The 16743-nt window shown below is 37.2% G+C and overlaps 1 protein-coding gene across 1 annotated transcript; it reads left to right on the top strand.

Annotated features, from left to right (window-relative positions):
- Positions 1-4838: 4838 nt before the first annotated feature.
- On the top strand, positions 4839-16261 carry LOC112542958 (vomeronasal type-2 receptor 26-like). Its single transcript, XM_088144019.1, has 7 exons — positions 4839-4848; positions 5729-5900; positions 8661-8838; positions 9926-10786; positions 11629-11856; positions 13035-13161; positions 15360-16261. Exons 1-7 carry the CDS (start codon positions 4839-4841, stop codon positions 16259-16261), a joined length of 2478 nt encoding a protein of 825 aa, XP_088000145.1.
- The last annotated feature ends 482 nt before the right edge of the window (positions 16262-16743 follow it).

A 16743-nucleotide genomic window follows, 5' to 3' on the forward strand; every position in this document is an offset into this window, starting at 1 on the left:
ACATAAAATTAATGAATCCCTATTTCTGTTTGCATCCCTACCTCTAATCTGGTTCTGACGTGACAAATGGCTGAATTCGAAAGGCAGACTGGGGTTAGGAAATATATTTATATAAGGGCTCTAACACAGTAATTAGGTATGCAAGTTATATGGGCAACAAGTACCATATTTTTCCATCAATAAGATGCTCCCACATACAAGAGGACCCCCACTTTTCCAACCCAAAATTAAGAAATCAATATTTTAAAGATAGTCCAGAACACATTTTTATTTAGTATTTAGGTAACATTTACCTGATACACTCATTGGGAGGAGGTTCAAACCGTCTTTCTGCAGCTCTATTTCCACGCTCTTTTGCATAACTGATTACACTGAATCACGAGTGAAACTGCCGATAGCTTGTCTCTGCAAACAGACTTCCTCCAATTGGTTTGTTCAGCATTTGCTGACGTCAGTTACATAAGGCTTGTGATTGGAGGAAGTCTGTTTGCAGAGACAGTATGGGCAGTTTCACTCGTGATTGGAGGCTCGTGATTGGAGGAAGCCTGTTTGCAGAGTCAAGCTATTTCACTCGTGATTGGAGGCTAGCAATAGGAGGAAGCCTGCTTTCAGAGACAAAGTATGGGCAGTTTTGCAACCACGCAGTTCTCTCCTTGGCTTACTTCCTTGCATAAGACACCCTTCAATTTTTAGTGTAAGGATTTTAGAAAAAAGTACTGTCTTATAGTTGGAAAAATACAGTATGTTTCTGCAGAAGTCAGATTATTCAGAACTAAGGTTTAAGCCACCGGTTTGATGCTGCATTTAAAAAGATATAACTGCCGTAGAAATAATTCAGCTCACATATCTGAAAACTATTTTCCATATTCCCTTTTCCATTGCAAATACACGCCCATGGAGGGGAAATGTAATAACATCCTTTATCAGGAACAATTATATGCATCTTACAATACACTGTAAATGCACTGTATTTATGGTATGTATTTAAATATTAACTTCTATAGGTACCTGAGATTTCAACACTATATCAAAAGAGAAAATGTAAAATGCCACAATCAAATCAGTACAATAAAAGTGAAAAATAAAATCAGTGACAAAAGTATAAGAAAAGAGATGCATTTTGCTAAATACTGGGAGAGTAGGATCCAAATGCATAGGAGAAAGTTATTTTCAACGTACAAGGTACCAGTGCTTCTGGCAGTGGGGTCATCTCCAAAAAGGCCTTTCTAAAATATGTTCTCCTAGCATCTATTTCCCTTAGTATTCTTCCTTTTCCATTAATTGTCTCTTTAGATTCTTCGATGTCTGACCAGGTGATCACAATATTAATTCTCCCCAATTCTTGACCAGTTCCAACCCTTTTGAACTGGTAACTGACTTTCTCCATACTAAATTCTGGACAGTCTTGAGAGATTTGGTGAAGGATGATTTTGTGTCTAGCCAAACATGGAAGCTTCTGTTTCCCTCACTGCCCTTTTTGTTGGACAATCCCGAATGATACTTCTAACCTTTGAGGTAGAAAACTCACCAAAGAAACACCAACAACAGAAGAATATTCAAAGATTGCTTTATTTTTTTCAAAGGTAGCAGGTTATAGTGAGTCACTAATCTCTAGCACCCAGAAGAGTCAAGAGCTGCAAAGTTATATTCCAGAAAACATGGGTAGTCAATGACTTACATTGTGAGGCTATAGATGTCAGGTTCAGCTGGCACTGCATGCCTAGGAACTTGCCCAGCCGTGCTTTAGTCAATTTCACCGCTCGAGCGCCAGCGCAGAAAGAGGAAATGCGAAACCGCAAGCTAATGAATGGGCCACCTGGCGCCACTTCACTAATCTGGAGCGGATGCATTGTGTTAACGCCAGAGGGCCGCAGGCGCTATAGACAAAGGAGAGAGCCGCGGAATTGAGGAGGAGATCAGCGCGCGAGGGGGACCTCCCGGCTGTGCGCGCGACAGAAGCCCCAACGAAGGCAAGGACCACGCCATAGGCAACAACAATCAAAGAAACAAGAGAACTGAGCTGAACCTGCCATTCCAGTAGAAGGGGGGGATTACAGGGGGCAATCTGTAATATGTAACCTAGCAATGGGGCCTGCGGGGGATTGAGACAACTATAAAGGAGCAATGTAAATGTGCCAAGCCAGTCCTGGCTTTGCTTGTGACTGCTATGTTACACATGAGTAAACCTCTTTTGTGAACCACAAGTGACACGGGAGTTTCTCTGTCGAACGGGGCAAACCTTACAATAGATCCTTCTAATATTTGGAAGTATTCATAATGGGACAAGAGAACTATTGAGGAGAATTAAGTATCCAGATTACTCTAATAGACTAGTTAAAATTGGCCAAAGTATAAGGCAGAAATTTCATCACTCTGGAGGTCCTTCATCACAATTTGGACTGGTTGGTCCATATCTTGCTTTCCCTTTTTAAGCTTTATTGATAGCCGGTAAGATGCCACCTGACTGGGATCTAGCCCTGGTGATTCCTAGATTCAAAAAAGGGAGTACAGATTTACCTGCTAACTACTATCCCATCCACCCCCTTAGTTGGATCAGCAGACTTTATGCCAGACATCTATATAATAAACTACTGGATTAGATTACAACTGAGAATATCTTGGCTGAAGAACTGGTGGGCTTTCAAGCAGGCCATTCCTGTTTGGACCATGCTTTAACTCCATAATTTTTAGTGGAAAAATACACCTTTAGAACATGTTCAGTGCTTTATGCTCCCTTTATTGATCTCAGATATGTCTGTGACCTAGTATCCAGACCTAAATTATGGGAGAAACTGAAGAATTCTTTTATAGACAGGTCACTACTTTTACTAATCTACAAACTCCATGAAAATTCCTATCTGAAGGTGTTTCTCCTCTGTGTTGATGATGTAGTACTTCTCTTACACACACAGACTGACTTGAAACAGTACTCTATGTGCTTATTTACTGTTGCAAAGAAACACTCAAAAACAATTACTCTGAAGCTAGGGTCATGGGGCCTGCCAAGCATCCCAAGATCTATGGGTGCTAATCAAGTAGAAAAGATATGATCCTTCAAGTATTTAGGTATCTACAGGGCACCAGCAAGTACAAAGTACATGCTAGTAGTAATAGTGTATACTACATTTGACGAGAGCTTATCTGTTCATTTAATCAGCGATGTCATCCATGACATCATCAGGTCATGACCCTAACCGGATATGATGTACATAAGCCTCCCCACATGATGCATATGTCACAAGGTCATGACCCTTTATTTATTGTCTTTATTTTGAATATAACTCTCCTGTAAACAAATTATATCTTGTTTTAATTTCTTTTTAATAGTGATTTTTCCCCCTTTTTTGGAGAGATGTTGCCCCATTTATATTCCACATTAGGCACTTATAATCCATGATTAAGCCAGTAATTTAGACAAGTCTATGCTAGTAGCACCTCATTCTGAACCATCGTTTTCAATATCATGTTTCCGCTGTGATTTTAGGTCATTTTTTTCTGTAATCTCCATATGAGCCTCTTGCAAGTCTCCTTTATATTTTTCCAAAAAATCTCTGTCCCTTTGAACTGCATTCAATTGAAATCTTTTCTGCTGAAAAGTATAGAGTAGGATATTTCTACCTTACAATGAAACACAATTAATAGAAAAAAATCAGGATACTTATTGTTCATGGCTTCGTATTTAGAATTCAGTTTTCTGTGGCCTCCTTGGGGACATGTGAAACATCCAACAGAAAAGTATTTCTCTCTCTCTCTCTCTAACTTATAATGCCAGTGGAGCAGTTTCTAAAATCAACACCATTCTTGGTATTATTGGGAGGGGAGGGGGGGAGGAGGGAGGGGAAAATTTGGCATGTTGCATTCAAAAGAGAAGTTTAAATGCATAGGCCTACAGTGAAGAGGAACCTGTAGCTTTATTATACAGTTATCCTGATTTCTGTGCCTTTGAGGCCACTGGCTTTGAGAGTGGTGTCTCAAGCTTACGATGGCTGACAAACAAAAATTTCAAAAATAGATGTCTATGGACAAAAGAACTCACATATATAGGTGTTTTATAGAAAAGCTATGAACTCATTAAAAAATAATTCCCACAACTGTTATGTACGAAATCTGAGTTCTTTTTATGCTGAAATGAAAGTTCAAATTATCATGCCTGTTTTCTTCCCACCTCGTGAGCCAAAAGGCTAGACACCTTTCTCTTTTAAGTGGGATGTTCAGATCTGGAATCAGGCTGTTTACTTTTCACCTTGTGAGAACCAGCTGTCCCAAACACAGAGTAAAGTATGAACTGCTTAGCTTAAATGTTCCCACTCTTGGTGATTTACGTTAAGTAGCTGTTACCCAAGTCATGCAAAGCACTCTTGCAATATGCAGTGGCCCATAGGAGTACGGTGCCCATAACTGGGAAAATATCTAGGAAAGGAAGCTCATAAGAATGCCCCTTCTCTGCTTATTTGGTCAATGAAGTCTAATGATGTCATTTCCCACAGAAATACACACTCAATCCATACTTGGATATTAGAACCTATAGAACATCCTTCTTTAGTTACTCAGGTTATTTATTTGAGCTTTAATTAAGATTAGATTAAACATATATGTTTGCACAAACAGTATATCTAAAATGTCTAATGCATATACCTAAAAGCTACGCATTTGCCATTAAATCCATGTGGATATTATGGCATTAGAGACAGATGTCATAGAGAAAATCTACTTACATCATTGTTTGGAGTCAAAAACAGCTTGATGGCATATAATCAATAAATCAATTACTGGTTCTAACTGATTATGTTAAGAGAGATTTTTCCAAAGATGGTATCTTCCAGATTTGGGCTTCAATCATGGGCCCAAGTAGGAGAGAGGGAAATACCCCAATGTTATTCTACATCTATTAGTGATTTCACAGAAAGGGGAAACATGTAGTTGAAGAATTATGAATGCAATAGATATGTTCTCTAAAATGCTAATATTACAACAATAACAACAGCAACAACAATATGCCCCAAATAACACATTGGTGACCAATATGCATATCAACCAAAATGCAAACTCTAGCACTACTTTGATTATTTTATTTTAGAGTAGCTGAAGAGAAAGACACTCCTTAAGAGTAAGATCCAAATTTAACTTAATACAATTTAATTTAATTTAATTTAATTTAATTTAATTTAATTTAATTTAATTTAATTTGGTTTAATTTGATTTTTTGTTTAATTCATGATGACTGAAATTTCCATTTGGATTCAGCTGTTTTCTCACTTGGAAAACCAACTACTGATATTGGAGAAGGAAACTTTTTACTTTTCTAATTTAGTTCTCCCCCCCCCCCCACTATTATTTTGTCCTTAATTCCAGGTTACAATTCCTTGTGTATCACAAATTGGGATATGCACCTGAGCATGTATAGATATGTACAATCATTATTAATTATCCATTCTTAATTTCAATCTCTAAGGAGTTACAGAAAATATTACAAAGCAATGAATTTCAACAGCAACAAAAATATAATATTCTCTTTTTCCAGGGGTACAGCTGGAGGGCAAAGACTTTTCATTCTGATTTTTAGGACAGTACATTTTTTACTTAAAAACAGCCTCCTGAAATAATGTATATCAGGTTGTCCTGTTTCAAATGCTTAATTTTAATAGAGTAAACAGATGTCTGGCAGATAAATTGGGCTGCAAGATGGTATTATTCTTTGCATCTGTAACAACGCTGTTCTTTTATGTAGAATGTCATACGCCTCTTGGTAAATGTTCTGTAGGAAACCAGCCTCTTATTAAGCACAAGCAGTATCGTTCAGAAGATTTGGTCATTGCTGGCATTTCTTCTCAAATTTACATGATGTCTGAAAAAGTAACATTCAGAAGAAATCCATCAGATGAACTGGTTGATGATTTCATGTATGCAATTATTAGTTTTAAGCAATGCAAATACAGAAATAATTAAAGTCTGTGGCATGATTGAATCAGGGTGGGAGGATGAATGCTAGATTGCCTATACTGTACTATTAATTCTCTCCCTTCTGAATATTACTATTATTACTTCAATGATCATCTGATGTCTCTTATACAAGGTATTTTTCTTTCGATACCTTCCAACACCCTCGTTGATCCATTTTTAGTATAACACTTTAATTTTAGTACATTTCTTTTTCATGCGGCTATAACAAGGTGAAGTTCAAAAGAAATAAATGTATGCAATGGCAACTCGTTGCTTCATAATAGTGATCATCTGTAGAAGGTGTGCATGACTGCAGTTAGTCCTCCAGGCAGATATTGCACCAAATGTTTCTCAGAAATTCCCATATAGTGACAACTGAATTTCCTTTTTCTTATAATAATATTTTATAGAAATTTTAAAATTACAAAGATAAAAGTTAGTAATGAAAAAGAAAATGAAAAATACAAATTATAAGAAAAAGAAAAAGAAAACATGAGATAAAGTAAAGGAAAAGAAGAAAGGCATGAAAAATAGATAGCTTCCAATCTATCTCTGATCTTGAGAATAATAAGAGTGTCATAGGTGCTAGTTTTTAATGTATTAAATAGGAATAATTCTTTGTCAAAACATATCCCATTACATTTATAATCTAATCTTCAAATCCCCATGTAAGCTTCGCCCTGCCTGCATTTTGCAAATAGTCCATCAATGGTTTCCATTCCTTAAGGTGATAATTATTTGATTTTTCTTTTAATAAACAAGTCAAGTTTATCATTTTCTGCCATTTCCATCTGACTTTCCTTTTTCAATACCCTGAGAAATGGAATTAAGGGGAAGAAGAACAAGGAAAAGGAGGAGGAAATGGAGATGGAAATGGTGGAGTAGAACATTACGGTAGGAGTTAAAATTAAATCAGGACCCTTAAATTAAGGAAAACTTCTGTAATTATTGATGTTTATTTCATTTTGCAATTCATCCCTCACCATCACCAATATTGAGGGCCATTTCCAATGGTAAAAGGAAGTGGAGTGTTACAGCCCAGTATTCCACGGAAAGCTTTTTTAAAAAAATTGTTGTATAACTTTCCCCTCAGTCGTGAGACTAGTTGGTGAGGAAGTCAGAATATAAACAGAGAGCAAACCCCATCCCATTCTAGCACTGAAGATGCTACCTAGCCGGGTAATGAAACATTTGCAAGAAAAGAATCAAGCTCAGAGAACCCCAAGGACTCCGAAGTCAGAATAGTCAGAGGCGTGCTCAGTTGGGCAGAAGTATTAAGTTGGTACTGGACTTCACTTCCAGCACTGGGAGGTATGTCAGAGTTGCTGTTTTGATGTCTACTAGTTTTTTCCTCAGATTAACGAGTTTTGTTATTAGATTTAGCTTCCTCCCTTGAAGTGTCCTTAGGCTCTTCTCTCTTAGCATGGCTTGCAGATTTGCCACACTTGGAGCATATGTTTTTATGGCTCTTATCTGCAAGGTCATGACCATATCACTTTCCCAGTGATGAGGTCACAGACTAACATGTCCTTAAAGACTTTTGATGTAATGAGTGTGCCATAGGAATTTGCTGATTTGTGTGAGTCTGGTAGGGAGAGATGGCTGGTTGAAACTGAGGAGTATGTGTTTAATATTTCTTGGACTGGGTAAATAGTGAAAATTATTTCAATTTCATATCAATTATTCTATTTTGGCAGTTTAGGAGCTGAGACTGGGAGGTCACAATAGTCTTCTGGCTGTCCCATCTGTGGGCATTCTGATGGATTTCTAGAAGTTGCTTTTTCTGTAACAGAAAGCGGCTGTAGCAACTGCTTCTGTGTGCCCTTTTGATGTCATAGGACAGGCTGCTGGAATGCCAACATGGTCAACTTCTGCTGGCATTTTAACCCCCTGATTGCCATGGAGGTTTTGCAGAACAAGGACTTCCTGGAAGGTGTCCACCTTGACTGCAATGTCATTTAGCTGTTGCAGTATAAAGATCAGAGTTTCTGCAGATAAAAGGCAGATCTCATGAAAAGGTTGAGTTATGTAGTTGTGGGGTATGCAGGGGATTTCCAGGAGGTTATTTCCAGTACCTCCCTGCTCTGGGGGGTGACTTCTGCTGAAGCTTTGGAGGGTTGGGGAGGAGGCCTGTCTTGTTACTGGCTTCTGTGTTGTAGCGTTCTTGGGTGGTAAAGCGGATCCTAAAGCTGAAGGTCTGGTACTCGTGTTTTTATGTCTGTGTAGCGAGGAGGTAGGAGTCAATCCTCATCTGTTTCTCTGCTTTATTGAATTTGTGGTCTCCAGTATCATTACTGGGGCTGGTCTGGCTTCTTTACTTGCCTCTGGCATTTTTGGGCTATAGGATTAAACCACAAGGGGTAGGCCAGTCCCAAACCAGGAGCTTATTTCAGGAGCTGCTAGCTTGTCACCATCTTCGTTCCTTGCCTTGAGACTAGTTGTCTTAGACAGATATTCAAAGAAATCCTTCCTTGAATCCTAATGTACCCACCTGTTTCGGTGCTCATGGGCTGTATCATCTAATCTTGTGTGATACAATTAGAAAACATAAATTAGGATGCAGCCAATTCCAAATTTGGAAACAAATGTTCTAACACTCATTTCAGGTTTTATATGCAAAACTACCAGCACATCTTGGCTTTGGAATTTGCAATCAAAGAAATCAATGAAAATCCCTGGGTCTTGCCTAATATCACCCTCGGTATCCATATCTCCAATAGCTATTTCCTGGCAAGATGGATCTATTTTGCTTCCATGGAGCTTCTCTCTACAAAGGGAGGCTTCCTCCCAAACTACAAGTGTGATCTCAAGGACAATGTAATATCTGTGATTGCAGGACATAATGCTTTCATTGGTCAGTTCATGTCAAATATTCTGAGCATTTACAAGATCCCACAGGTAAGATGATTTCTAAAAAGGTTGGTACACTAAAGAAGATTTGTTATCTGGACATAGAAAATGGTAAATAAAAAAATAAAGAAATAGACAACAGTGTAAGATGCCTTGAGCAATTACATGATCTCACAGGTAAAACCTATCCCTGAAAGAAAGGAGTCAAGTCCAATAACCCATTCACACATTTAGATGATCACTGTGGTTTGTGCATACTGATAAATGAAACAGAAATCAAGACTACCCAATAAACTTGCTCACTCTAAGTATAATTAAATGTAGATCTAGCCCAAATACAATGTATGGATGTTCCTTTCTTAACGTGAGTACACATGGATATAAAATGGAACATATCAGTACATTTTCTCATTCTACTTCAACTTAATTCAATGAAGGAACAGATTTATATATTCACCAAAATATCAAGCAGGTTAAAATATCAAGTTGTGAGAATACAGTTTTACCCCCTAGTTAGTATTTTCAAATAATGTAATTAAGTAAAATATGAGAGTATTATTCACCTATTGGATAACAACAGAAGAATTGTAATCAAAATATATGGATCCCTTTTTTATTAAATTAAATTAAAAATATTTCTGGTCACATGCTTGATTTAGTTTAATTTATATTCCAAAGTTTTATCTAGATCCTGAATATGGTTTGTGTCAGAAACCAAAATAAAGCGATAACCAACTTTACTTGATATTGTTGATATTAGAATCACACTAAATATCAAAATATTCTAATTATATTTTACCCAGGGAGGAACAGACAGGAATTATTCAAAATGCTAAAAAGCTGTATATTCCAAATCCTATGGAAAATTATTTCACTGACTCATGTGTTTAAATACAACATAATCTAGCAGTTCACATGCATCCTTGCAGTTCCTATATTTCTGAAGCTTTAGAAAGGCACTATGTTAAAAGAAAATTAAACGATTTCCATAGAAATTAAATTTGGAATATCCAAATAGAAATCAACTCTGCTCTTGTTTGGAGAAAATTAATAATTTAATCATTACACATCCTTAAAAATAGACACAAGTATTTTGATTTGGAAATACATGCTCCAATTTTTTCACTTTTCTTAGCTCATATATGGTTCAGCTGCAGAGATGGATGACAACACACAAGCTCCTTTCTTCCATCAGTTATTTCCAAATGAAGATCTTCAAATTATGGGGATCGTCCAATTGTTGCTTCACTTCCAGTGGAAATGGATTGGGCTCATTGTCCAAAATCCTGAAAGAGGAAAGAGGTTTATAAGGAATAGGCTTGATATATTTTCTAAGAAAGGGATCTGTTTTGACTTCATGGAAGAATTGCCAAAGGAATCCGTTGCCAATGACATTGACGTTCAACTTAATGGCTATTTAACAATGTACAAGGATATTATGAGAAGTACTGCTCATGTTGTGATCGTATATTGTGAAAATGAGGACATGACCTATTTTAGAATGTTGCCATATATTTCAGAATATGAGGACATGCCAATGAAGAGAAAAGATAAAGTTTGGATAATGCCAGCACAGATGGAATTCACATCACTCCCCTTTCAAAGAAATAATGGTCTGGACTTCATCCATGGTGCACTATCATTGGCAGTTTCCTCAAAGGAGATATTAGGGTTTAAGAAATTTATTCAGGTGAGAAAGCCTACTTCTGAAGAAGAAGACAGTTTGACAAGACAGTTTTGGGAACATGCATTTGAATGTTCTTTCCAAAATGCTATGTTAGATGAGGACAGTGGCAACCAATGCACTGGTGAGGAGGCACTGGAAACCCTTCCTGAATCTGTGTTTGAAACAAGTATAACTGGGAAAAGCTATTGTGTCTACCATGCCGTCTATGCAGTGGCCCATGCTCTGCAAGCCATGCTTTCATCCAAACCCAAACACAGAAAAAGAGGAAATGCTTGGGAACTCAGGACTTTAAATCAACAGTCATGGCAGGTAAAAATGGAATGAATGTAAATATCCCTTTATCCAAAAGCCAGTCATATAAGTGTTCAGCTGGTGTTTTGGGATGTATAGCAAATAAGATCAAAGTGATATGTCAGACCTTCAAAGAGGGATGGATTTTGCCTTAATAGTTCAGGGTCATATACTATGCAATGATGATGACAAGGAGGCAGTATCAAATGTTAATTGAAGACGAAAATGAGTTTTCGGAAGAAGACGAGGGTGGTGGCAGGAGGCAGTGGGGAGGAGACTATGAGATGGGGGGAAAAAAGAGGATGGCATTGAGCAGTGATCAACAGGCAGATCACAGCAAGGATGAAGAGTATTGTTTCTTTGTTCTTGATCCGCAAGACACAAATGACATTTGAAGTACACCACAGTTCCAGAGCAATAGATAGTAACCAGGATTTCGTGAAGGGTTGGGTGAACACTGTGGTGTCAGATGACATAGATGATAATGCATGCATGGGAATGCTGAAGGAATTCTAAAAATAATGTAATTAAAAATAATATAGAGGAGTGCCTTTGACAAAGGATTGAAAAGTCATAGAAGGACTGTTAAGGGAAAGGAAATGACAGCTTAGTCCTGGGAAAGGAGGGAGTGTGAGAAGGAGACTCCAAATAATCCTGCCTTAGAGGGAAACTCTAGCAGGCTTTTACGTTTCTGTTATCATGGCCTACAGCAGTAAAAGAAGAGTCTTTGCACTTTGTTTGCTGACTGGTCTGCCGCAAAAGGCTAACACATAGCTTATGAAAGATGTTTTATTCATACTTAATACATAATACTCATTATTTCCAATCTTTCAAAATTCCTTTCAATTATTTCCATTTAGTTTCACTGGTATCTGAGAACTGTTTCATTTAACAACAGTGCTGGAGAAATGGTTTCCTTTAATGAAAGAGGAGAACTAGCAACTGGATTTGATATTATCAACTGGGTCACGTTCCCCAACCAATCGTTTCATCGAATCAGAGTAGGGAGCATAGCTCCAAAGGCTCCCCCAGAAGAACTTCTTACTATTTCTGCAGAGGAAATAATCTGGCCCACCATGTTTAACCAGGTATTTTTGGCACCAGTATCAAACCATGAGGAATAATTTCTTTTCTTTCTTTTCTTTTCATTTATCTGTTCAATGTTCAGTTTCTTCAGGAGTTACAGGCACAAACTGACTCTTTTATCAAAGTCACTCATAACATGATCACCATAAAGTTAAAAATCACCTTTAAAAAATTGACCTGAATTGAATTTCTTAGGGTGAATAAGACAATTTTCATTCCATGGCAACAGAATGCAGCCTTGGAATATGTCTTTTTGGCCGCAATTCTTCCTTGAAGACCACTTCTGGCCAGATTCTACACCAGTAGATGGGTGTACCTGGGTCCCACTGGTTTCTGCCAGTTCTGTGCTGATGGCACTGCTGGACATCTTCCAATGTTGAAGGGAAGTAAGCATGATATGTCTTTCCTCTGCTGCATTAAGTTTCCTTGGCTGACCACTGTGTCTACGGTCCTCAACATTGCCCGTTTCTTTGTGCTTCTTCAAAAGAGCTTGAACAGCACATCTTTAAACCCCAGTCTGCTTTGACATTTTTGCCTGAGAGAGACCTTGCTGATGCAGTAGAACTACCTTGTGCCTTGTTGCTGTGCTCAGTCTTTCCATGTTGTATGACCTGTGACATGAAACTGTCTTCCACAACCTCACCTTAGTAGCAGAGTTTGGCTGTTCTTCACCCAGTTTTAAGCCTCCTACACAGCTGTTTCTGTTTCAGTTCATGACTATGTTTCAACCTACATATGAAATTGATGATCATTAGCACCTGCTTGGTATAATTGGTTAATAATACACCTGACTCTTAGCCTACAAGATCCCTGGCTTTGTGCAAGCGTACAAAGTGTGCAAGTGTAAGAATTGATCCTGTTTTGAAAGCAAAGGGTGGTCACACCAAATATTGATTTGATTTAGATTTTTCTTCTGTTCGCTCACTTTGTATTTTGTAAATTGATAAACATAAACAATTTCAATATATATTTTTTGAAAGCATTCTTACTTTACAGCATTTTTTCACACCTGCCTAAAACTTTTGCACAGTACAGTATATGGAGAGCTACGTTATTTAACTGCAAGGAGCAAGTAAGCTTTGATGAGGTAACAAGTTTTATGATATGCAAGTTCCTGAATGACAATGATTTTTGAATGTTAAAGAATAATTTTAGCTTTCAATTTTTTAATTTCCAATAGACTTTGCCCCTTTCTGTTTGCAATGACAATTGCTCTCCAGGTTATAGCAAGATAAAAGTAGAAGGGACGCCATTCTGCTGCTATGATTGCCTTCGTTGTCCTAAAGGAAAGATTGCAAACCAAACAGGTAACAGATATGTATATATATTCTGATACTTTTTTTTCTATAATCCAAAGAATTTATATTTGAGCCACATTGACCCACCATTTAAAAAGTTTATTATAATTCAGGGAAAGTGTTGTGAGAATTATACAAGGGAGAATTATACACAGAAGGATTTCTTGACATTTCTAAACAGGGATCTTTGATCTTGAGGGCTTCCTGAAAATACCAAAATGAATACCCAAAAGCTTTATAGCACAGCTTTTTTTTTGGGGGGGGGGGGGTTCAGCAACTTCCCAATTTAAGAATTGTCACCTTGGAGAGAACTTAAGAGGAGAAAATCACATTCTGAATGTTTAGTCTCAGAAGTCAAATACGGAAGGCAAATAGATCTTTGGCCAAAGGGAGGATCTTTGAACCTGGTGGGCAGTTGATTGTTTGAAAAGAACAGAGTCTGTTAGCTCAACAGTACAGAACCAAAGATTTTGAATGAAAAAGCACCATACAGTAGAAATGTCAACATACAAGGTACCTTAGAAAATATTTCCTACTTACAAGAACTTCCAGTATTAGAAGATGAAGTTAGATCAGCAGTCTGGTCATTACCCACTGAAATATGGCAAGCATCAGGAGAAGAATCAGTCAAGTTTCTAACCAAGCTATGCCAGCAAATCTGGAGAATGACACAGTGGCCCACAGATTGGAAGAGGTCAGTCTACATTCCAATACCCCCAAAAAAGGATAATTAACAGAGGGTACAACTATTGTATAATATCCTTAATTTCACATGCTAGCAAAATAATGCTTTGGATCATCCAATGCAGATTAGAACCCTATATAGAAAAAGAGATGCCAGATGTTCAAGGCCAAGGAACATGAGACATTATTGCTGATGCACACTGGATAATTGAGAAAGACAAAGAATACCAAAAAGAAGCCATTATGTGCTTTGTAGGTTATAGAAAGGCCTTTGATTGTGTTGATCATGTCAAACTGTGCAATGTGCTCAGAAAAATGGGAATCCCACATCATCTCATTGTTCTCATGAGAAACATATATACAGGTCATAAAGCCACAGTATGAACATGATGAAAAAGATTGGGTTCAGGTTGGCAAAGGAGTGAGACAAGGCTGTATACTCTCCTCTCATTTATTCAACCTATATGCAGAGTATATATTAAAGGAAGATGGGTTGGAAGAAGATGAGCATGGTTTTAAATTTGGAAGCAGAAACATCAATAGCCTACACTGAGAATACCATGGGCAGCCAAGAATATGTGTGCTATTTCTGAAGGAGTAGATAGAGAAAATTTCATCTCCTATATTCACTGTTTTCTTCTTCTGAATTTGTGAACAATGAGGAGTGGAGTTCTCTCTCTCTCTCTCTCTCTCTTATCCTTTTTACTCCTGTAGCAGCAGCATCCCAATCGACCAAATTGTTTATTTCAGGTTACATTATAGAGGAGGAATCTCCTGGTGTCCTTTTGCCATCTCTATTCTGCTGTTGTTATGTACATAAAAGGGTTAAGGCTGAATCAACCAAAGGCCACTCCCTTTGGGATCTGTCCAGGATATTTACCCACAGCTGTTTTAGATGTTTTGGGGGGTTAATGTTGTGTGTGTGTGTGTGTGTGTCTGTACATAAATTCACAGTACATAAATGAAAATCCATTTAAATTACCATTTGAATTACCCTACATTTTTCACAGCATAACTTCATTTGGAATTAATAAAACATTCCTTAACTCACAATTCATCTAACTCAATGTTTCTTAAGCATTTTTCTCTCCAAACCTCTTCCCACTTTTAAAAATTATGGAAGACACCAAAAGAGCTTTTAATTTTATGGGCTATATTTATTAATATCTACAATATGAAATATTAAAATTGATGATTTTGTAAAATGCTTATTTATTGAATCATGTAAGAATAACTAAAAAAGAATAACACTATTAATTCCATTACATATTAGCCTAAATAAAATATTTTTCATGAAAAACCTTATATATTTTTAACAAATAAAAAAAAAAAAGCTAATGAGAAGAGTGATGTCTTAAATTTTTAATTTTTTGAAAATATCCTTCATATGTGGCAAATAATTTTGAATTGATGTACCATGAGAAGGTCTTGGGGGAACCCCAGGAGTCCTTGGACCACATTTTAAGGAACATTGATCTAATCATAGAATTTTAATAGACAGACAACAGTGTTTTATTTTTCAGATGCAGATGACTGTCTTCACTGTGCAGAAGATCAATATCCAAACAAAGCTCAAACGGTTTGCATTCTGAAGAGTGTAAATGTTTTGTCCTATGAAGAACCATTAGGAATCACCTTGGTCACTCTAAGTCTCTTCTTTTCTTTCATCACAGTTTTGGTGCTCGGGATCTTTATTAAACAGCGGGACACCCCCATAGTCAAAGCCAACAACAGGAACCTCACCTACATTCTTCTCATTGTACTCCTGTTCTCTTTCCTTTGCAGCTTACTCTTCATTGGTCAACCTAACCAGGTGAAATGTCTCTTGCAACAAACTGCTTTCGGTATCATCTTCTCTGTAGCCGTTTCTTGCATATTGGGGAAAACAACCATTGTGGTTCTTGCTTTCATGGCCACCAAGCCAGGCTCCAAAATGAGAAAATGGGTGGGGAAAAGGCTGGCCAACACAATTGTCCTATCTTGCTCCCTGGTGCAAGTCATAATTTGTGCCATGTGGTGGGCAATTTCTCCCCCATTTCCAGATTCAGATATTTACTCCATGGCTGAAGAAATTTTCCTGCAATGTAACGAAGGTTCAACCACTATGTTTTATACTGTCCTTGGCTTTATGGGGTTCTTGACTGCGGTCAGCTTTACCGTGGCCTTCCTAGCTAGGAATTTACCTGACAGCTTCAACGAAGCTAAATTTATCACTTTCAGCATGTTGGTCTTTTGCAGTGTCTGGATATCCTTTGTTCCTGCCTATCTAAGCACCAAGGGCAAATACATGGTGGCTGTGGAGATCTTCTCCATTTTGGCTTCAGCAGCTGGATTACTGGGCTGTATCTTTTCTCCTAAATGCTATGTTATTGTGCTGAGGCCAGACTTGAACAAAAAGGAACAACTAATAAAGAGAGAGAAATGAAGTATGGCTCTAAATTATAAATGCTTGTACTGTTAGCTTTAGTCTGCTGGAGAAATAGCTGCTCTCAGGTTTTCCTGAAGAAATGAATGAGAAACACCAAGTAAATAATGTGTCTAAATAATAATGATAATTTATGGATAAGTAGCTGGGCAACTAACTTCCTAGAAAATCAAATTTCTTATTAAAGGAAAGAAGGAAAAGGTGATTTTAATATGAAGAAATATTTATTTTTATTTATTTGATTTTTTATTGATTTCCATATTTCTCAGTAAGTGACTCTGGGCACTCAGAGATATGAGGCTTTGTGGAAAAAATATAATTTTCAAGGCTGTGAATGAAGATATCATCATCATCACCATTGTCATTTTGCTCTTATAAACACAATAAAATAGTAAAAATAATACCCAGCTTAATTTAAAAAAAGGAAAATGAAAGAAAACTATATGAAATAAAAATTCAAGCCATATATTCATAAATACATG

This window comes from Python bivittatus, unplaced genomic scaffold (assembly GCF_059951505.1).
Source record: "Python bivittatus isolate LINGU-HERP-01145 unplaced genomic scaffold, Pbiv_v1 ctg000430_np1212, whole genome shotgun sequence".
Lineage (NCBI taxonomy): Eukaryota > Metazoa > Chordata > Lepidosauria > Squamata > Pythonidae > Python > Python bivittatus.

Coding starts and splice junctions, on each gene's coding strand:
- LOC112542958 (XM_088144019.1), top strand. Junction 10,787..11,628: donor TAAATCAACAGTCATGGCAG/GTAAAAATGGAA, acceptor ATTTCCATTTAG/TTTCACTGGTATCTGAGAAC. Junction 13,162..15,359: donor AAAGATTGCAAACCAAACAG/GTAACAGATATG, acceptor TTTATTTTTCAG/ATGCAGATGACTGTCTTCAC.